Source organism: Acartia tonsa, chromosome 9 (assembly GCF_053477335.1).
Source record: "Acartia tonsa isolate MP-2025a chromosome 9, ASM5347733v1, whole genome shotgun sequence".
NCBI lineage: Eukaryota > Metazoa > Arthropoda > Copepoda > Calanoida > Acartiidae > Acartia > Acartia tonsa.
Window position 1 is genome coordinate 40,094,381 of NC_137268.1, and position 23,838 is coordinate 40,118,218.

General features: G+C 32.6%; 2 protein-coding genes across 8 annotated transcripts in view; both read right to left on the reverse strand.

The window, feature by feature from the left end:
- wdb (serine/threonine-protein phosphatase regulatory subunit widerborst) overlaps positions 1–18,103 on the reverse strand; it is a 66,647-nt gene extending 48,544 nt beyond the window's left edge. For 5 of the 7 annotated variants that reach the window (XR_013882724.1, XR_013882723.1, XR_013882725.1 and 2 more), the window contains exons 1-3: positions 16,886–18,103; positions 10,156–10,250; positions 9,070–9,161 (exon numbers count right to left, since the gene is read on the reverse strand). Coding sequence is in view for 4 of the 7 variants with exons in the window: in XM_080172857.1 (XP_080028983.1) it covers positions 9,070–9,161; positions 10,156–10,205 (142 nt within the window). In the remaining 3 variants the exon portion in view is untranslated. The remainder of the gene's footprint in view (positions 1–9,069; positions 9,162–10,155; positions 10,251–16,885) is intronic. The other 2 variants (XM_080172858.1, XM_080172856.1) reach the window with 1 other exon arrangement.
- Positions 18,104–21,796: 3,693 nt separating this feature from the next.
- Positions 21,797–23,801, reverse strand: LOC145328912 (uncharacterized). Its single transcript, XM_080172859.1, has 2 exons — positions 23,634–23,801; positions 21,797–23,268 (listed from the first exon to the last, which is right to left on the reverse strand). The coding sequence occupies exons 1-2, from the start codon at positions 23,714–23,716 to the stop codon at positions 21,966–21,968; spliced, it is 1,386 nt and encodes a 461-aa protein (XP_080028985.1). The 5' UTR covers positions 23,717–23,801; the 3' UTR covers positions 21,797–21,965.
- Between the last annotated feature and the right edge of the window lie 37 nt (positions 23,802–23,838).

Genomic DNA, 23,838 nt, shown 5'->3' on the forward strand with positions numbered 1-23,838 from the left:
TAAATCACTGTATAAATATTTTCCAGTAAAGCTTCGAACCCATTTAATATCCGCAGGATTAAAACCGATTCTAAGTCATACTGAAATGCATGTATAGCATCGTATTACAGACAATTTTCTAGGAAAACTAAAATACAAATTAGAATAAAACTAGTTTAGTTAGCACGGGCCTACGGCTCCTCGGGCCTAACAAAGCTGAACAGATTAAGGGAAGCTTGACATCGGTTGCAAAATGGTTTTAGGTTATTTCATTTATTAGATTTGAATCTTAAGATAGTTTTAGACTGTCCTTATGCTTTTCCCCACCCCTACAGATATTCTAGGAGCGCAGCTGCTAGTATGTACATATATAATGAAGCTGAGATAATAAAAATCTGATATTAGTCTATAAATCTTTTTCTCGTATTCATTCGAATCCGGTGGATAGGAACCGGTTCTCATCCATACGAAAAAACTATGTCTAGCATCGTATTATATCCAGCTTTCTACGAATATAGAAAAGTATAATCCTAAGATTAAAACTAGTTTTTTAGCCCGTGCCTTCGGCACCTTGGGGCTAAAAAACTAGTTTTAATAATATAATTGTACATTTTATATCCGCGGAAAGCGGTTTATAATACGATGAAAGAAATAACTATTATGTGATGATATAATAATGGAAATTTGTATGAAAATTGATGAAAAGTTAATTAGGATTTTCTCAGAATTTATTCTTCAAAGGAATGGGGAGACTATAGAACAACCCCGCCCCCTCCCTCCCCCTAAAGTCTTTAAGATTATAATAGAGAGACAGAGCTAGTATTACAAACAGCTTTCCGCGGATATAAAATGTACAATTATAAGATTAAAACCAGTTTCTTAGCCCCGAGATGCCGAAGGCACAGGTTAAAAAAACTGGTTTATTCTTATAATTGTACATTTTTATATTCGTAGAAAACTGGATATAATACAATGCTAGACATAATTTTTTCGTATGGAAGAGACCCGGCTCTTATCCACCGGATATTTATCGGATTCGCATGAATACGTAAAAAAGTATTAAGAGATATTGAGAGTGGGTAAATGGGGTAAGTTAACTGTAATATAAAACCAAAGCCTCGGTTTTTCTCTTATGATATTAATATATTAATATTATATCGAAATAAAATTAATTTCATATGGTGTATGTTGTAATTCTGTTCCTTAATATTTTATCTATGACGTTTTTTTTAAAATTTAATTGAAAGACTTAATTTTAACAATATATATAAAATGCTTCATTTTATTTTCGGCTGATCTATAGTTCAATTTTTTAATGCTATTTTCCTAACACTCTATCCTAAAAACCAATTTTAAAAATCCATTGAAAACATAATCTATGTTGGTCTACATTGTATTTGTTTAATATCTGTGCAAACAAAGAAAGAAAATATAAAACAGCTGAATCTGAATATTATTGGCTTACAACAGCAACTAGATGTTGGAGCTGAATAAATCACAGGAAAAATGTTTGACAATAAGAAGGAATAAAATCTGGAAAACAAGAGTAAATAGTAGAACAGCAATCAAATATATCATATAGACAATTATTGAATTACTACACATATGAAACTATTGAACAATGGACATAACCAAAAAGGGTAGTCTCTTTAATGAATTGACAAATGTATAAAAGTAACTAATTTTCAGGAATAGAAAACAATAAAAAAAGTATGTCAATCTTTAAAAATCTGCAGCCGATTGTTTATGATACTAGTGAGCTGCAAAAAAATAAATAGTCTATTTAATACTAAAGGGGCCATTGGAATGTATATTACACTAGTTACTAAAGTTTAATAATAAAGTTTTCTTATTTGTTGACTTAATAACTTTGGGGAATTTAATGAATTTTAATTGGTTGGTTCATTGAGTTGAGTGTCCAAAAGTTTAGTAATTGAAAGAGAAAATTTTGTGTTTCGTCATATGGGAAGTATATGAACATATCGGCAATTTCGTACAGGAATAATAATTGTTTTTAAGAAGCTGAATGTCTTTGTGTTTAGTGTTTCTTGCTCCCTTCTGGGATGGAGAATGAAGCCCCCCCCCTAGATATACCACACTTTTCTGGGATCTTGCCGAGTCAAGTATCAACTGTTGGGAATATCAAAGGATGACTCCATGCAAAATTTGAGCCGGATCCGGCCAAAACCGGCCGTGAATTTTATAAAAAACCGTTTTTTTCCGGTTTTTAGGGGGTATCTGTAAATCGATTCAGCTGGAGCAAAACCGGTTGGAGGTACAAAAAATTTTACTTCACATGAAATTTAGCCAATGCAATTGCCTACAAAAATGTACTTCATCATCAACTTGATTGGACAACTCTTTCCCCTCCTAAATGTCCATTAAAACCTCGAAAACGGCAAAAATCGACAAAAATCACGCCTTCGGCGGCAAATAACGGCTAAACGGTCAGCCGGAGGCGAATGAAACATAAATAAAGAAATGTCCGCCTCAAAAAGTTGTTCAATATCATAGAGATGCTTGAAGTCTCTAAAACGACTTCTTCCCCTCCTTTAAGGGGAAAAACTGAAAAAACGTCATTTTCAAAAGTAACCCCACTTCGTGGGTGTGGGGGGCACTGAACCCGTCACCCCAGGGTCACCAAATATAAAGTCTAGGCGGCTCACATTGCTGAATTTTCACCAAGTGAAAGTCTTGTGTCATTATCTCTTATGAGAAAAAAGTTATTAATTAATTAAAATTTCAAATTTTGATTTTTTGATGGATTTCTTTGATGAAATGAAAGGCCGGTCAATTTTTAGGCCATTTGTTGCGGTTTTTGGGCCGTCACGCCCAAACGGTTTGAGATAATCTCACAGGACCTTTTGCCCGACCTAAGTCTGGTTATTTGTGAGGTCTAAGAAAAAAAAATCTCGGATTGGATGAAGCACAACGTCGCTGCGCGCCGTCAAAAATCGCTGGTCGGCTCATTTTGCCCCCTCAAACCCTCACCTCGTGCCATTTTTCTGTGTAAAGATTATAATCATAATCTTTTGCGTAAGTCTGATTTTTTTTCCTAGACCTCACAAATAACCAGACTTAGGTTGGGCAAAAGGTCCCGTGAGATTATCTCAAACCGTTTGGGCCTGACGGCCCAAAAACCGCAAAAAATGGCCTAAAAATTGACCGGCCTGTCATTTCATCAAAGAAATCCATCAAAAAATCAAAATTTAAATTTTAATTAATTAATAACTTTTTTCTCATAAGATATAATGACACAAGACTTTCACTTGGTGAAAATTCAGCAATGTGAGCCGCCTAGACTTTATATTTGGTGACCCTGGGGTGACGGGTTCAGTGCCCCCCACACCCACGAAGTGGGCATACTTTTGAAAATGACGTTTTTTCAGTTTTTCCCCTTAAAGGAGGGTAAGGAGTCGTTTTAGAGACTTCAAGCATCTCTTTGATATTGAACAACTTTTTGAGGCGGACATTTCTTTATTTATGTTTCATTCGCCTCCGGCTGACCGTTTAGCCGTTATTCGCCGCCGAAGGCGTGATTTTTGTCGATTTTTGCCGTTTCCGAGGTTTTAATGGACATTTAGGAGGGGAAAGAGTTGTCCAATCAAGTTGATGATGAAGTACATTTTTGTAGGCAATTGCATTGGCTAAATTTCATGTGAAGTAAAATTTTTTGTACCTCCAACCGGTTTTGCTCCAGCTGAATCGATTTACAGATACCCCCTAAAAACCGGAAAAAACCGGTTTTTTTTATAAAATTCACGGCCGGTTTTGGCCGGATCCGGCTCAAATTTTGCATGGAGTCATCCTTTGATATTCCCAACAGTTGATACTTGACTCGACAAGATCCCAGAAAAGTGTGGTATATCTACCCCCCCCCCCCCCCCCTTAAGAAATATTATCCTAAATAAAAAAAAACTCATACAACCCCAGTAGACCACTTTTTTATCAATTATAGTATAATCCAAAATCATTAAAAATTTTATGCCTAGGGGTAAATTTGGCCCTTTGATAACATTAATGAAAGCTTTTTTTAAATAAATTTTTTTGGGGTCTTGAAAAAAACATGGGTTTTCAAGATATTTAACTCAAAACATGGGTAAAATAAAGCACATTGGATTCTGTCAAAAGTCAAAAGGTGCATTTTCCAATTGTATAAATATATTCTGATTGCACAGACAAATAAATACAGGAGTAATCAGAAGGTTATCATTTAAGGGTAAACTATTTTTTTCTGGATATGAATTTTCAAAATACATTTTTCTTATTCCAAGCTAATGATTATTAATACTTTTATTACATTGGGTAAAAACTATTAGTGGTTTCTTTTAGTTATCTCTATTGTCCAATTACTTAGCTGGGCATGTTCGATGTTGTTAACAATACAATCATGATGACCAATAGTAAACCTCAATAACTTATGTTTTTCATATAATGAACAGATTGCTAGTTAAAATTAAGGAAGGTTTAGGAGGCATAAGGAAGTTCTAGTTATGAAGTATTAGATAGCTAAAGAAATAAGTTTTATATTTTAGATCTAAAGAAAATATCTTTAGTTTTAATTTATCCCTAAGAAAAAAATAATGTAACCATCACACATAAAAATAAAAAAAGATTTTGTTCACTGAAAAACTGTAAAGAAAATTTAGTTTAACTATTGGTCACTAAAATCTATTGTTCTATCAATATATATGAACTCTTCAATAAAACAAGGATGACTATAACCAAAGTTTTTAAATGATTTTCTAATTAGTATTACACAACTAGATAATTGTGATAAATTAGTGTGCAAAGCAAAGACGTTCAAGGGTGGGGGTAGGGGCCTTTAACACCCTCAAAATCCCTCATTTTTACCCCCTCTAAATTTAAAACAATACATAAGATTACCTTCTTTAAACCTTTAAAACTCCTCATTTTACCCTCCTCTAAAAAAAATATATCTAATAGACGTCTCTGGCGGTAATGCCTCCCTTTTATTTAGAAAATAAAGCAAACCACATTGATAGCCAATAAGAAAAAGGAAATAATAAGTTTTTAACAATTGCCAACAATTAGAGATAACATAAAATCATTTTTCAATCTTGTATTTCTTTTTGGCCACTGCTTCAATTTTTGCACTACTAATTGTTTTTCCCTTTCTTATAGTGTTAAATTTAATATTAGATTGGCCAAGATATGTATCAATTACCTTGGGATGTAATAAAATAAATTTTAATTGAAGTTTTTCCTGTTTTTTATGAAAAGAAGCTCCTCTATTTTTACATGAATCGATTTCAAATTTTGCATGGTAATTCCTTTAGTAGTTAGGTACGATTTAGAAAGCGTAGCAACTCTATAATCATTACCAAAATGTCCGTACGTCCATTTTGAACATGTTGATTTTTTTTACTTTTTTAACAACAAATTTTTATTTGAACTAATCGTCTGATTGATCTGATTTTTGGTATATTGATTCCTGGGACAACAAAGTATAATGTAATAAGCGAAGCAACTCTATAATCAAGTCCTAGAAATGTAAGTATGTCCATAAACATTATCCTGAATCAAGCAGTTTTTTTCAACAAATTTACTTACAATTTTGCTTTGACTCTTATACATTCGCATTCTAATTATTCAGTTCTGACATTATACAAGTGTTAATGTCCGTTTGACCTACCGTTTCAGTGCTTCGCTTTTATGGATGTTGTCATCCTTGTTATTATATGAATATAATTGTCCTTGGTAATATTTGTTTAATAAAAGTAGAGCAATTTTCCCTAACCAGAAAAACTGCATTTTTAAAGTGTTGGCTTTGTACTTTCTCCTTTGAATGGTTAAACCATTGGTCAGTTAAATTGCATGCAACTATGACGTAGCAACTCAGAAATCAATATCATAAACAATGGATTTTATTTTGTATGGATTTAATACTTTTTTAAAGAAAGTCTCTGAAAAGTTGTTTGTGGGTTTATAGCTCTTTTTTCTTGATGAATTTTCAAAACTAGCTGGGTCCTTTTTTTTGGAAAATTATAAAATATGCTTTTTCATGGGTATAAGAGGTAGATATTGGAATTTATCTATATCAATTTACACAACATAATGTCTTTTATAAACCATTTTTCGCAAGTAATCTTTTATTCACTATTCTATAATCTAATTTGCAACTAATTCAAAGCAATCAAGACAAGACAGCTGACCTTCAAATTAAACAATGAATTTAACAACATTAATACCATAATCATTTTTAATATTTTTAAACAGAAATTTTCTTAATGAAGAGTAAACATTTACAAACGAAAATTTTGATATCATATGACCTATTTTTAATTGTTTTAATATAATTTTTTAATGGCTCAATCATTAAATGCGTGGCAACCTTATAATGGTTTTTGTAATAATAGCTAACTTTATCATATTTTATCCTTACTTAGAAATGAGAAGAAAAGTTATGACTTACTGGCTAATCCAAATTATCAAACTTTCATATTTAGGTTTCTTTGAACTTTTCAATAACTTTATCATCCTTGTTATTATTAACATTTTTAAGTATATATTTTGGGAAAATCCCCAGATTGTAAATTTAACCTTAGTCATGACATTTCATAATATTATATCACTTATATTAATATATGTTAATTATGTAGTTTTTTCTTCAATAATATACAGTCAGTCAATTTTTCCATTCATGATCCTCATTTTGGGAGGTAATTGGTCATAAAAAAGTTTAGGAAAGTTTTTTTTTGTATCAGCAACAAATATATTGAATGTATGTAGTTTATTGAGTAACTAATAAAAAAGTTTCAGACCTTTTCCAAACAGAATTTATTTGGTAGCTAACTTTTTTACAAAACTTTAAATTTCCTTAACATTTTTGCATTTAAAATTAATCTTTTTTAAGCGTAAGTTTGCAAAACAGAAAATTATTTTTAAATTTTTTATCAGTTTTTATTAATTTTATTGTTAATTACCTATATTTAGTCACTTTAGAAAACCCCTTTACAATTTGGATTATCTTTGGGGAATAAACTTGAGAGACTAATTTAATTTTGCCAACTATAAAAAGTTTGAAAAGTTTTGATGATTTTTGATAGGTAAATGGTAAACACTACCTACCTTAGGGAAAAATATGAATATTAAATTTTTAAATGGTCAGTAAAATTGATAATAGTTTATTAGAATATCAATGATACCAAGAATATTTCAGCAAAACAGAGTTTATGGATCATTTGGTATTTCTCTATTTTGTGTTTAACTTCATGTTTAATTTTTGGTTGGGTAAGTAATTAAAAAATCAATAAGCAACACTTATTCTAAAGAAAAGTTCTGGGATGATTAAAATGAACTGTGTTAAAGTGACAAGGGTCTTCAACAAGTAGACACAAATAACGTCTAGTGTTAGAATTTTAGTTTTAAAGCTATGTTAGAGATGAAGTAGAGTAGAAATTTTTAATGGTACAAAAGAGAATGAACAACCATTTTTTAATGTGTTTTCTCAAAGACATGTAACTAAAGATTTTTAAAAATTATTTTATCATAGAAAGTGTTAAAAAACTTGATAAGTTTATTTAATGGATTATAATAGGTTACATAAAAGTTTAACTTGCAGCTTTAAAACTTAATAATGAAAGTTGAAGTAATAAAAAAATGGATAAAAGTTTATCAAATATTTCAATTTGAATAAAAATCTAACACTTCTGAAACAAAATTACTTATTCTTGTTATCCTACTTAAAAATGATCAAAGTATTTATCCATAAATGTTAAAATTGTCAAAATAAACAGCAAATGAAAAAAGTTTATATATTTATAAGGCGGTAGATTTAAATAACTATGGAAATAAAGCTTATGCTAAAACATATTACATGCCTTTTCTTTTTTGTTAATAAAGTTAGATGATAAAAGTAAAAATGATATTGCTGGTATGAAATAAATGTCAAATCTTGATAGTATGTGTGCAATACATAAATATTTAAAATTAATTTCAATGCTTTCAAAAAAGTTTATTATATTATTTAAAAACTTAATATTAAAGAAGATTTTTTAACTTGAATAACCCTACATAACAAAATGTATCTAAGTTAAAATGAAGTTTATGTAGAAAAATTTAATATTTGTACATAAGAAAAAGATTAGCTATATTGGAAAAGGAATCCATAAAATATTTCACTTTTCATCATGTACTAAGAAAGTCCTTTTAAAATCCTCCAAATCCAATTTAAAAGTATGTTAACTGTGTTTTTCGTCCAAAATTTTTGGATCACAATTGTCCATTTGCATAGACAAAATATTAACAGAAAATTAATAACATTACCCTGTTAAAAAAAAAATATTTTCTTTTATAGGCAATAGATATTATAAAATATACTAGGGTTGGGCCGGATACTTTTTTGTTCGGATATCCGGCTGATTTCAAATGCCGGATATCCGGTAACCGGCCGGATATCCGGCCAACGCCGGATTTTCGGCAAATATCCGGTTATCCGGCCAAATTACCGGATAACCGGCCAAATTACCAGATATTAAAGTAGTAAAAAAAAATTTCTTCAGACATCTTATATAAATTTACATAAAGTTAAACTTATTCAAAAAAATGTTCTTCTAGCTTCAATAATATGAAAATTATAGCCATTTAAGATTTTAAAAAGCAGATATTTATGGTGTAAAGTATAAAAAATTATAGAGCCGGATATCCGGCCGGATAGTTTCAATATCCGGTATCCGGCCGGATATTGAAAATGGCCGGATATCCGGCCACACCGGATATCCGGCCCAACCCTAAAATATACATATAAATGCACTATAATAATATAGTGAACAAATAATAGAATAATAAGTTCCTTCCTACATAATATTAATAATATAATGACAATACAACAAAAACTAAAGATAAATATTGTACAATGTTTTACATAGGTATCTAATCAAAAATAGAAAGGCTAGGTAATAAAAAATATAGTAATGAAATGTAAATTATAATGTAAATAACATCTAATACATTTATAAAATGTATATTGAGAAAGTAAAATATAAAACAAAATTTTATCTGACAATAAGATTGAATAAATACAAAAGCATCTTTTTCCCTAGGTAGCTAATTAAAAAGTGCACTTACCATTGAGTAAAGGCAGTTGTGTAAGCTCGACATCGCCCCCAGTTCTGTATCGCGAGGAGCCCTGAGATTTCTTCTGTTTCTTTTTCAACGACCTAGCCAATGCAGATAGATGTTTCTGTTACTGTCGTTAAATCCGGGAATAGAGGGTTAAATTCAAAGAAAAAGCTAAATCCGGGGGGAAAAGGGCAAAGTCTTAGAGGAAAATGAATTTATTATTACTTGGATCTTACACCAGATTATCATCCTAACCACCCACTGTACCCCCCTCCTCCTATTGGATGAGCGAAATGACAAATAAGTGATGTCCAATATCATTATCCATGCCTCCTTGTCATAATAATGACGTATATCCTATATTCATTAAAAATAAATAAATTGTTTTTTTTTCTCTCAATATAACATTTAAATAATAATAAAAAAGGAAATTAATTCTCAATAAAATACATGAGAAAAGCTTAAGGAACTCTTATCCAATTATTCATTCAATATTTAAACAATCAAAGTTCTCTCAATTAAAAAGAAAATGGTCAACCTTTCCCTATTTCACTTTTCCCCTCCTTTTTATTCTTTTTTTCTCCCTCTCTTTGCAACTACGGCCTCGAGAAAGATCAAAGTGAAGCTTTTTTTAATGTAAGAAGAAAATAAGTTTTCATTGCAATTAGGTGCGAATAAAACTTATTAGCATTTTAGATTGAATTTCAGTCAAACATAAAATGCTTCAAATAAATAAAGAAATTCTTTTACCAGCATATTATAACAAGGAAAAGATAATAAAAGGGCATGAGGGAGAAAAAAATATCATAAGTTTACCAAAATTACTTTTAAAATGTCTTTAAATGGTAGATAAGTACTAAAATGTATATTTATATCTAAATAGTTCCTTGGTTTTAAAATTGATGGCCTACCCAAAAGTAAATTACTGTAGCAAATATAAAAAATATTTCATTTATTCAATTTAACCTCTTCTTAATAAACTATGGAACAAATGCAAATTATTTAAAAGTTAGGACAACTTCAAATCTTAATGGGCGCGGCACTAGAAAATTAACAATTTTTGTGGTTGATCCACTAAGGAACATCTACGACTGCCTCTTTGCGAAAGGATCGATTCTGTCCACAATTGTCCCACTCGACATCCTGGCACTGTTGGCAGCCCTTCCACCAGTTTTGTATCACACAACCTTTGTCACAAGGTTCTTAATTTCATACTTGAGAACTTCATTGCATGCTGTAAAATTAGATTGAAGGGTGATCTGAAATTTTATTTTGTTTTACAAAGATCTATTATTCACAGCATTATAGCGGCTACGCAAAATGAAAACCTTATAGGTCCAGGGGTTAGCAGAATCTTTTGGTACAGACTGTCATCGTGTTACTTTTATTTAAGGATTAAGAAAGGGGAAACAAGAAATAAAACAAACACAATTTTGTTTCTTTTGACATATATCTAAGATTTGACTGTAATTCAATTTTTCAATGATTCAATAGTCTGTTTTATTATCATTATAATTCATCCCTATTGAAGTTTATTTTTCTTAGCTAGAATATTAGTTTATTACTTGTGTAGGTATAAGTTTTGTTTATTTAATGATATAAAGCCAAGCATAGGTAGGTTTAGCTTGCTTATCACAATTATTTATTTCTGTTAATTACTAATAAAATATAAAACAAGGATAATTATGTTAATAGCAATGGCAGTAGGATATAAGTGGATATATTGACAGGGGAAAATTTGTTGTCAATTTAGCTTGCTAATATGTGCCTTTTTTATTGGTCAGTTCATTTATTCATTAGTAGAGGAGCGGATGAGAAATTTTATGTAGAAAAGCTGCGCTTAAAAATATGTAATTTAATACAACTATAAAAGTATATATATTATTTACTTTAGCAAAGCTGTACAACTGAATAAGCTAACTCTTAAACTAAGTACAAACCCAAATTTTTAAGCAACTACGCTTAATATCTCGTATAATAATATAACTCTACTTATCAAAGCTGTAAACGAAGGTATTAAAGGTCAAAGAAAATTTATTAGGATAAACAATTTTGGAACTTGCTTACATTTAAATTTTTACAAATTTTTCTGCAAACTAAATATTTATAGATTTTTCATTTGAAGGGGGAGTTCTATAAAGAGTAGGTATTTAAATCAATTTAAGTATTATACTACTTAGAATGAAAGAAATACAAAAGTTTTGAAAAGTATATTATGGTTTTAACAAGTAGTTTTTAAAAAACTAGAGGCTACGCCCCGAGAAGCCTCTAGGGGCATTTAAGGTAGGAGGGGGAAAAATCGACCTCATCCCACTTTAAAAGTTTCAAAAGATTTTTTAAAAATATTTTTTGGGGGGAGGGAGGTGAAGACACCCACCCCAAAAATAGTTTAAAACCTTCCCTGGACCTATAAGAATCTTCACTGTAAAGGAGAACAATATTGGTTCAGCGGTTAGCGAGATCCTTCGGGACAGAAAAAAACGCTTACTACTTTATATAATTAACTAGCGGCTTCGCCCCCAGCCTCTAGGGGCTTTGCCCCTAAGAGGTTTGATTAAACCAATTCTTCTTATTTTAGATTTGAAAGAAAATTTTTTTTTTGGGGGGGGTGGGTAGTCGACCCTACTATTTTAATTTTAGTTTTAAAAAGAAAATTTTTTTTTTTTTGGGGGATATTTTCATTTTTAGGGGGGTTGGGGATGTCCCACCCCCCAAGAAAATAGTTATAAACCTTCCCGGGACCTATGAGAAGCTACCCTGTAAAGGAGAACCCGATCGGTTCAGCGGTTAGCGAGATCCTTCGCTACAAACAAACAGACAAACAAACAGACAGACAGACAGACATCGTTCTACTTTGTATTATAGATAGGATAAAAACCTTAAAGGGTACCTATTTTTAGCATATATACAACTTTTAAACATACATCATTTTCCCAACAACAACAACAAAAACATTAAATGGGGCTTATTAGTTTTTTTATTTATTCCATTAAAATGCAGAAAGAATAACATAGAGTATTCTGAAAATTGTAACCCACAATACTTTTTTCAATTGGAACTTTAATTAATAAAAACTAAAAAAGGGCACTTTTTGAAAATATCAATGGGATTTAATTTTGTATAAAAATGAAATCACTGTAAACCCAAAGAAAATCCGGTAAAACCAAAGACTAGGAAAATACTGAAATTTTTTACTTTATTTTCGACTAGGTAGGTAGACAAGAAAATACGAGACGAATTATTCTATTTTTACATCAAGCTGACGCATAAATCAAACAAAATAAGGGCGTAAGCTGCTATTTCAGAAAGGGGCACGTTCTCAGCCATTAAAAATAATTTTATGACGCTGAAGTAATAATATTAAGTAGTTAGGCGTATCCTTTTTAAAATGTTAGTATTACTATTAAGTTTGATTGTCTAAAGCTTAAATTTTCAAGAAAAGAATTGATTAAATTCTCCTTTATAGGTAAGCTTCATAAAGGTCTTAGTATGGTTTATTTCTAGATTTAAGCCTTGGTTGTAAGCTATTTTTCAAACTAAGACTTTAGATCATCTATAGTACAAAGTAGAATGATGTCTGTCCGTATGTCCGTGTGTCTGTCTTTCTGCCCGTCCTTCTGTCCGTCCGTCCCTTAAGATCTCGGTAACCACTGAACCGATCAGATTCTACTCTTCAGGGAATATACCTACTGGTTCTTTGGTGGTTTTAGGCTATTTTCTTGGGGGGTGAGACACCCCCAACCCCCCCAAAAATAAAAAAAAATCCAACCCCCAAAATTTTTTTTTTACATTTTTTGTAAAATCTCAGTAACTGCTGATCAAATTGGGCTCTACCCTTCTGGGAATATACCTACTGGTCCTCTGGTGGTTTTAAGCTATTTTCTTGGGGGGTGGGACACCCCAACCCCCCCAAAAATAAAAAATCCCGACTCCCAATATTTTTTATTTTTTTTTTTTTTTTAAACAAAAACCAGTAATTGGGGTGGGGGAACCCCACTGCAACATGGGGCGAAGCCCCCATGAATCCCCCCCCCGAAAAAAAAAATCTAAATATTTTTTTTTAATTTTTGTGTATGCGAACAACCTAGGTCTAATTTTTACGAATTGAAATTTTTGTGTATATGGCAAACAACCTGGGTTTAATTTGTACAAATTAAAATTTTTGTGCATAAAGCGCACAACCTGGGTTTAATTTTACCACAGAGTAATTAAACAAAGAATAATTTTTTGAATATTTCTATAAAGGGGGGTTGACTTCCCAAAACTATATAGGGCGAAGCCCCTAGAGGCTAGGGGCGAAGCCGCTAGTATATAATAAAGTAGAGGATAAATACAGATATAATAATCAATATAGCTACCGCAGACAAAATTGTATAAATATTATTTAGAGGGAGGGAGAAAAGGGTAAATTGCAGGGACAATAATCTACACCAGCCCTTTCTTCTCCATGTATTAATAACAAACTAATATTACTTTAATAATTACCTACCTAATTACATTATTTCAGGTAAATTTTAAAAATAGAAAACAAATAATAGATCCATCAAATAATCCACCTCTTATTGTTAAAGCAGTTTCGATAATAGTCTGACACAATCCAATTGAAATATTTGTCTGTCGATGATTGTCCGTCCGTCTGTCCATCTGTCTGTGTAGAGTATTACCAGAAAAAATGACAAAATACTTTCTGTTGTAAGTAAATAAAACTTTTAATCATTTGTAAGAAATCAAATATATATTGTGTTGTTCTTTTTTAATGTTTTGCCCCGTATAAGAAAATTAAATTACATCCTTTTTCAACTGGCCCTAATGGACCCATAAATCAGAGACCAAATCTATTTCCGTTTTTGTTTTCTAAAAATGTTGCCAAATATTTTTTTCAGGAAAACCTAATTTATTGCAGGTTTGATCGCCAACCCAAAATTTAAAAATAGAAATCTATTTCTAAATATAAGTTTGAATCTACGTAAATGGTGTACCAAGAAATGCAACAACTTACTACCAGGGATTTATGGGAACGGACAACAGACGAAAAACTAAAGTTCTTAGGTGTATGTGTGGTGAAGCTTATGATTATTAGGGAAGAAATGAATGTAAATTAATGTAAATGCCATTATCCCTTCCCTCCCTGAATAACAACCCATGGGAGACAAGAAAACAGAGCTGGATCTTTAAAAGCGTAGCCGTGGCCTTAGTCGTGGTCAGAGTTACAGCCACCAACCTAATAGCAATCTTTAAATCATATTAACCACGCGTAATCGTGGCCACAAAAAAAAATGCGATCTTTAAATCATATTGACAACGCGTAGTTGTAATCGTAGCGTGGTTAACCACGCTAAAAGTGACCACAGTCCGTTGGTGTGGCTAAAGCGTTGCTAAAGCCACGAAGACAGCTGCTTTTGATAATTTTAACATAAAACTATTGAAAACGTAAATTATAATTGTTAAATGAATGTATGAATAATTGTACGGGCATGGAATATTTTATTTAAAAACTATCATAAAAATATTTTAATTGTGGTTTTTATAAATAATAAAATAAAGGTAAATTATAAAAGTTAGGATGTAGTTTATTTATATGATGTATAAAATAACGTACGGGCATGGAATGATTTGTTAATATTGAACCGTCACGTATGGGTATTGGGTAATACTAATAAAGTATGTTGCCTGTGTTACATAAAGAGACAGTTTTTAGGAAATTAATATGATAAAACTATAAATATACTTAAATTAAATTAAATTCTTTTGGGGATTTATTACTGCAATATTATTGATAAGGTTGGAATATGATTACATTTTTTAAATTTTAGTAATTGAATGTATTTTTTTTTATTTATATTGAATTTATTGGACTCTCCCTTTGTCTTGTGTGTAGTGGCTGTCTGTCCAGCCGTGCTGGGCAATTGGCCGGGCGTGCAATGTCGTGCTGTGCCGTGCCCCGGCACGATATAGGCCATACCAGCCGTAGTACCAACTACATTGGCTCATGCCCTTAATAATATGTAAATATTACAAACATTTAAAATGTGTTATTAAAATAGTAATTTTGTATAAAATATAATTTCATTTCTTTGATGAAAATAATTTATTTTTAGGTGGGCCATAAAAGATTTTAGATATCCATAATTCTAGGATAGCCGGCATTGCACTTCTGTAAAATCATTTAAAAATCCATGTTTTATTAGCAGCACTGTGGCGACGACTACGGCTACAGCTACAACCACAGCTACGCCTACGACAACGACTACAACTACAACTACAGCCATGACTACGGCCACGGCTACAGCCACGCCAACGGCTACACATTTAAAGATCCAGCTAAGTAATGTGAAAAAACAAATAAAAAAATGTTATTATAAAATTTGGGGACAAGTGTAATAACCAGCCCAATGTACCCTCCCTAACTGGGTTGGTGCAAGAAATTGATCTTTTCATAATCAATAATATTATGTGTCTTACAATTTTTTAGGTCTGCCTTTAATAGTCGTATATTTTTTTTTCTTCAGAACTTTTGTATCTGTTTATGGAACAGTGAAAAAGTTAAATTGTTACAAAACATTGCAATTGAAAAGGTAGGTAGGTATTAAATACAAAACTACTAGAGGCTGAAATCAACCCGAGATCTTTAAAAATATTCACTAAAATGGAGAACTCCACTGGTTCATCAAGCAAACAATGTAAATCATAGAATGATAAAACTTAGTTTAATACTTTGCAACATAATTATGAAAAGGTATTTTTATCAAACACATTTCAATAAGAAGAATCGGACAGCCAGAATCCATGTATTGAGAAGCTGCGCTTCCATAATTTGTTTTTTGAACCTATTTTGATATATTTATATAATTTTAAGAAATATTTAGCTAGGTACCTAGTAAAATATATTCCCCTTAGGTTGAAATGTAAGATGAATTGTATTTCTTGGCTGTAAAAAGAGGATAATTGCATTTTGTCACGTTTTAGACATCCTGATGTGTTTTAGGCTATTTTTCAGTGTTGTGGAGCCGGAGCCGGAAGCCGCCATATTTTGCTGGAGCCGGATCCGTAATTTTCGTTAAAAAACGGCTCCGGACTAGATGAATAAAGAAATTTTTTTAAAATTGTAATTTAGGTTTTTCAAGTCCATTTTTATCAAAAATTGAACTTTAAAAACCTTCAAAAGTAAAAAATAGACGTGGGAAAAAAATATGTCGAGTTTTTTCTTGATTTTAGGTCGGAGCCGGAGCCGCACCAAAATCAAACGGCTCCGCAACGCTGCTATTTTTAGTTAAAATAATTTTTTAACAACTTGCATAATAAACAGACAATGATTTAAACAGATTTAATTTGGATATTTAACTTATAGACACTTTTTGGCCTAGCATTAACGTTTAAGAGTTGGGGGTAGAGGGGTGTTTAGCTTCCCACAAGCTTAAAAAACCGGTGGTTTAACCCCCTATAATTAAAAAAAATACATTATATTACTGGCCCACCTCAAACCACTCATTTTCCCCATTTTATGTTGCCTAGGTACATATAAGTTATCACTTAAGTCATATCTGCCTGCCTATTCTCATATAATCAAACAAAATAGTTAGACAAAAATATTAAGCAAATGTTGAGGCGTGAACAGCGATTTACCAGGGGGTTTGAAAGTGTTAAAGAAATAAATAAGGAAGCTAATATGTCTTAATAGATCCCCCAAACGTAAATAAGATGTTTCAAAGGAGGCAGAAGCACAAAAAAGATTAATTTTGAGCGGTTTACCAGACACAAACAAACTTTTTTACGGAAAAAAGGTGAAATCAAAGAATTTTAATATTTTAAGTATGAAATTAACCTAGAGAATAGAAATGTTGGGTGTTTAAGATTGGAGTAAAAGGTTTGAAACCCTGCAGCAACCAATGGATAAATCACAATGTAAGTCACACACTAGATCACTGTAATTGTAATAAAATGAGGTGGGATGATGGATAGGTAGAGATAGGTTGTGATGTTGATGGATTTATAAAACTTGTGGGATCACTTTGAGTCATATCACAAATGAACTTTTTCAATGTAAACAAACCTTTTTAACATCAAGTCACTTTTTAAATATCTTTCTGTGGTTATCAACCACTTTTACTATTAAGAACACACTGGCAAAGGGTGTGGCAATTAAAGAGGCAGTGACTTTTTCACTTGCCCTTTTCTTTTTCAGTTTTATTGAACTTATATCTCAAGATTTTTTTCTCACACAAGGTCAAAGAACCATTTTAGTCACTAATTTATCTGAAAGAAAAGGCACGTTAATTAAATCAAGTTATTTTCAAAAAGTTCACATAAAAAAACTAGGTAGGTAGGTATTGATTAAAAACCCAAAATATAAATATATTTTTTTTACTTAGTACATAAAAGGGTTAATCTACCATGTAATGCGCAAATAAACCATAAAGCACGTTTTACTATATAACTTTTTCAAAAATATATTCATGCATAATTATATTTAAGCACACATGAAAGGTAATACTAAAAATGTTTATAAAAATGCATAAAATTAAAAATCACATGATCACTTTTTATTATTAGTTAGAAATACATTTTTTATCAACACGAGGTGTTTATATAATTAGACTATATGTTTCATAGTATACTAAAAGTTGTTAAGGATTTTTAATGTAAGCTGTTTAACATAAGGCCTTATGGCATGTTAACCAAACACAACTCCTAATCTAGGGGGCACTTAGAACTAGAAGGGGGTCCTTATGCTAGATAGATGGATATATTTAGGGGATAGATAGATAGATAAAGTGTTGACAGGTGTGCCCGGCCGAGGGAAGGTCTGTCTGTCCATCTGTAACGTGTCATGTGTGAGTTTGTCTTCCTTCTACCATGATGCACTGTACAGTCTAACTCTAACAACAGCCTATGTAAGCTAAGCCATATAATACACACAGCTTTAGCTATGGTGTGTGTTAGGGAGGTAGAAATATAAATTTTGGCGTCTTCTAAAATTCTCACCACTGAAATAATCCCCACCCTCCCCCTCCCCCTGATTTTAAGAAGGAGGTAGTTAGAACATTATAGTTATCTTATAAAATTGTGCACTCACACAATCACTGGCTTACACACTCACTCCTTCCTCTCTTCTACAAGATGGCGGGTTTATAGTTAGACACTTTATCCATAGCAGCAGTGCACACACACACACACACACACATACACACATTTATAATATGATATATATATATATATTTAGTGTCTTGTGTGGGAAGAGAATAGAATATTCCCCCCCCCCCCCCTCCCTGTGTTATCCTTTCTCTTCTTCCTTTCTTTACCTCATGATTATACTTTTGTATACATATAGATAGATATATTGTCTTACTCTTACTACTTCCTTTTTTATCTTTCCATCCCCCTTTTATTACCCCTCCTCTTTTATAATATTTGTGGACTTTGTCGGCCTCATTTATTCTAAGCATGTTTTACCCTTCCAATGAAAAACTTCCCCTCTTCCCTTTTTTTATTCTGCCCAACCCCTGCCTCCTCCCATCCCCGAGGGGAAATAATATAAGGTAGAAACTTTGAGGGCGGGGGAAAGTCTAAAAGGGAGGTGTATATGAAAGATATCAGCCAGAATTAACTTTAAGGCAAGGTTAAGTTTTTTAGATTCTTTTGCATTAGACATACTTACAAATTAAACAGCCATATTAACCAAATCAATAGATTAAAAATTATATTTCTCTCATTTTTTGGTTTTAAGTTTAAAGATGTTTAAACAAAAGAGATGAAAATTTTTTATTTTACCTCTTGCCAAAAATTGAATCTACAAAACAATTTCTAAAACGAGTAAATAAAATTTTTATATTTAGGTAGAAATATGAAGACATTCTTTTGATGTAAGGACAAATGGAGTTACTAATGGAAAAATATAAAGAGAAGGCACAATCCCTTTAAATAAAAAGTTAAAGTAGTAAGGTTTTTTGTCTGTAGCCTCGATCTCGATTACTACTGAGTTGAGAGCGTTAGGGGCTCAGATGTTTGTTACATGCAGTACCAAGGATTTTTTTAGTTTGTGTATTAAAATTTTTCTAATCACTGAACCAATTGAGTTCTTCATTGTAAGAAAGACTCACATAGATAACTATGATTTAGGCTATTTTACTAACTCCCCTTTTTATGCTATGGGCGAAACCACTAGTTCCAGATGTAATATAAGACCTTTGACATGAAGGCAAAGATGTCTCAAGTTTTTTAGCTTCTGGGAGCATAGCTTTTCTGCAGATGATGTATTGGGTACTTTGATTATAATTTCTTGTAATAACATCACAAGCCACAAGATTATTATTTTTATACAGGCGGACAGTCCATTTTTATTAACTATTTCTATTTTGTTTTATTTGGTGTGGCAGTTGTTATAGTTAGGTACAATGTGCAACTTAAAAGAAACATGGTAAGGACAAACACTAACAGCAAAAATCAATTCTATAACAAACAACAGGCTTAGATAGTAGCTAGGGTTCCATTTTTTTTACAACTACCATTTCAAATCCACTTTTCACTTGTTCATTAGCCACAAGGGAGCGGCTTCTTAGCTTGAAGAAGTTTTCCCCTCTCAACTGAACTCTAATATATAATCAAACATACACAAAATAGCTACACAGCTAAGGTTAGTTTTATAGCCATCTCCAAGTATTATATATGTCATTCACTTATGCATGATAATTGATGATAGGTAGTCTTTACATGTAATTAGGGGGGAGGGGTGATGTATCTGCTAAATAAATGATTTGCTAACGTGGAAAGAATTAGCTTTGCCCTTAACTTGACAGGTGTACTGCAATCATGTGCTCTTAATGGAATAGTGATATCAAAAACTTATATTACCAACATTAAGTCTAAAACTTGACATGCTATCAAATAATACCTGTAATCAAACAAGACTGAAAAGTCATAAATATTATGATTTATATGAATTAATGTTAAATAAATTAAACTTAAATAAAAGTAACAGTATCTCTATGTGTCTGTCTGTCTCTGGTACCAAAGGATCTTACTAGGAGCTGAACTGATATGCTTCTCCATTACAATGTAGCATCTAATAAGTCCTTGGAAGGTTTAACAAAATTTTGGGGGAGGTTACCACAACCCTTCCAAGAGAAATTGCCCCTAAAAAGAAAATCAGGGGTGTATATTCTGCATAAGATTCATTATTTCCCTAGATGCAATTTTTAAAACTCTTTATTTTATTTATATTATTCTCCCTCCCACACATTATTTTAGCTTTTTCACCATTCAGAGGAGAATAACGGAAAAAATGTTTTCATTTCTCTTGATTTTTACATTCCCCCCCCCCCCTTGTAGGATATACAGCCCTGAAGAAATTAAATACAAAAATAATTTTAAAGTGACACTAGGTGGTGCCACTATATGACTTATTGAACTTCCCTTTGTACAATGCAATGGTGCAAAAACATTTTCAATAAAAAAGAAAACTACAATTGTCCCCAGGGGTCTATTATGTTTATATAGTGAGAAGTATTGATTTAGTTTTCTTAAACCTCATCCACCTGTGGAAATTTTTTTTTTATTTATCCTCATCCACTGCACACTGGTCCGAAAACGGAGATTTGGGTCAACAATTCGTTTTTAGCCGTTTTTTGGCCGATTTTATTGCCCAATACGGCAAATTGGGGGTTTTAGGGGTCAGGGAGTCCATTTACGAGAAAAAAAATATATGACCTCAAAGGTCAAAGACCTTTAAAGTCTGATTTTGCCATTCTCGTGGTTTTATTGGACATTTAGGGGGGGAAGGAGGTGTCCAATCAAGGCAACACTGAAATACGTTTTTATAGGGGATTGCATTAGCTAAATTTCATGTGAAGTAAAAAATTTTGTAAAATAAACTGGTTTTGCACCAGCTGAATTTCAAATTTTTCCCTTTATTTTATTTCTAGTTTTAACCCATTTATATAAATATATATATATTGTTAATGTTAATATATTATATTATTAAGACATACTTTTAAAAGAGAATTTATTTGATACTTGCAAATTGTAATTTTTAATTAATGAAATATTTACAAATTATGAAAGCCCAAAAAATGTGTTTATATTTGAATTGAGCAAACGAACACACATACAAACGCACACACACGAACACATAGTTTCGACCAATCAGAGGCAAGATTGTCCAATGAGATCGTCCAATGAGAACTAAGGATTTTGGCTTCGACCAATAAAAGACAAGGACCTATGTTTCGACCAATCAGAGGCAAGATTGGATGGAATCGAGATTATCTGGATTCTATGTATATTTTATGACATACATGTTATTTTTTTATTATTATGCACAAAACAAACAAAATCAGATGCCATATATATCGTGAAATATGAAGTATTACAATACCAACAAATTCTCTTTAATAAACATGCGCGACACTCGGAGAATACTCACTAAGAAAATTTTGCCAAACTTACCCTTATCTTAAAAACTGAGAAAAAAAACCACATTTTTGCATTTTGTACCATTTTTTGTGTTATAAATAATTTTTGAACTTATATAGGACTTATTTTTGTTAAATACCCCTAAATCCCTGCTAATTGGATAATATCTAGGGAGGGTATATTACAACACGAAACACCTCGCTACCGTCATTGTAATCAACATATTAGACATACTGAAATGATAATATAAAGCTTATATTAAAGACAAACTAAAACCTCAGCATAATGATTCTGCAAGTATAAGAAATATAAAACATACAAAGAATAATGATCATGGTTTTATTGTGCATGACAGTTTATAGGATCATTAAATAAACAACAATATAAATTCATAATAAATATTAACATGTGATAAAACATAAGCTGGAGGTTGCAGTGATGGGACACTCATAAAGCAGGACAGCCACGAACCTGTAAACATAATATGTTTAATATTACTTCCGATTCTTCTTTGCGGCTTTTCTTGCAGCCCTGCGTTCCTTCTTACTCATTCGGAGCAGCTGCAGTTCATCTTGTAGTTGAGCGTTCTCTTGCACCAGGTCCTCCTTCATCCTGGTCAACTTTGTGGTGAGTCTGTCCATGGCGTCCGAGTGGCGGCGAAGCTGGTCATTCTGCTGGCGTAGTTCATTGCACTCTAATTCCATTTCTTTCAGCTTTTTTTCTTGCGTGATCTCGTACTCCAGCTTGATGGTCTCTAGCTGGACGGACAGCTGCGTCACTTCACGGCACTTTTCCTTGAAAATGGTGGCCACCTTACCCGTGATTTTTTGTTGCTCACGCTCTCTTTCCTCAGGATCTTGATTGTTGTATTTCCATACTCTGTTGAGAAGACGTTCGAGGGCGTTGATGGACTGTGGGCTGCGGCCTCCACGGGGTCTAGCCAGGCTAACCATACTATCGCTCCTCTCCCTGCTCCTGGTCCTGTGAGAGGTCCTCCTTCTGCCCGTGCTCCTGGAGGCGCTGCGGTTCCTTTTCCCATAGAACATGCCGCGTGCCTTCAAGATCTCCAACATGATAGGGTTCTCTGTATAATCAGCAGAAACCCCTAAGGGTAAGGGCAAAGGCAACATCTCTGGTTGTTTGTCCGACGGCTTGGGCGGCTGACGATAGGCAGATCTATGGTGTTTTATCACCCACAGGGCCACAGTGCTGGCGCCGTTGTCGGATGGTGTGCGCCCCAATGACTTGTTCTCTACATATTCTCTGTACCTCACGCCAAAAGACACATAATGGCCGTTGTACGGAGCCAGAAATATTTTCATCAAATTGAGCGGCTGTTCTCCAGAAATCGCGGTGTATTTTCGAATGAACAGATTCAACTCCTGGATCTCGGACCAGAATTTTTCAAGTTCCGGCGAGAAGCGGACACTTGAAAAGGTCACACGATGTCTGCCGCCGGTAGCCATAGCGGCCTCCACTATGTTCTTGATGGCGTCTTGCATGTCTTCAAGCTGCTCCTCAACATAGAAACGAGTCAGCACATCAATGGTGATCCGCATCGGCCGTTCTGCTGCTTCCAGCGCAGCTAAAATCCCCTCCGTGAATTCGGAGAGACTCTCCTCATCCGCCTTTCTAAAGACGACGTCCTCGTTCTCCTGCCCGTGGATGCTGAAATCGGAGATGTGCAAGTGAAGGCATTCCTCCTTCTCCTTCTCTCCTCTCCTTCCTCTACTGGACTCCTGTCCTCGCTCATCCTCCCACTCCGAGCTCTGGTTGTCCTCCATATCGCGTGCCATACTGAAAAAATTTGAAAATTCAGTTTATTTTGGAAAAAAATAATATATGTTTGAAAACGGGCACGAGCGGTTAAACATAAGTATACTTATGTTGTTAAACTTATTGAGATATACATTATATAGAAAAAAAAAACATTTTGAAAAAACAAATTAGCATTTAATTTGTAGGTTTGTTATTTTTGGAAAGAGAAAAAGCTTGAATATTTTTTAATTAAACTGGACGTTTTGAGAAAAAGGATTAAATTAATAGAATTACACTTTTGAAAACAGGAAAATGTTTGTAAAACATAAATGATTGGAAATAAATTCGACATATAATTAGTTTACTGGATAAAACCATCTTTTATTTTTAGAATAATTTATTACCTAAGATAGCTTGAATGAGGTTTGGAAATGTGATAGCAGAACAGAATATAAAATACTGATATCATTATGTTTGAAAAATACATTTAACGTAAACTTTTTAAAATTCGCTTTAGCCAATAGCGTCGATACACGAAAGAATATGAAATTAATTTCCGTTTAGTAGCTGTTGCGAACGAGGGTGCGCATAGACTGAATGAATGCCGCT

What these genes read in the sequence shown, in the direction of transcription:
- LOC145328912 (XM_080172859.1), bottom strand. Translation starts at nt 23,716, where the DNA reads ATGTATTTTTCAAACATAATGATATCAGTATTTTATATTCTGTTCTGC. An exon ending in CCTCATTCAAGCTATCTTAG is followed by an intron (nt 23,269 to 23,633) that starts GTAATAAATTAT and finishes AAATTTTTTCAG; the next exon opens with TATGGCACGCGATATGGAGG.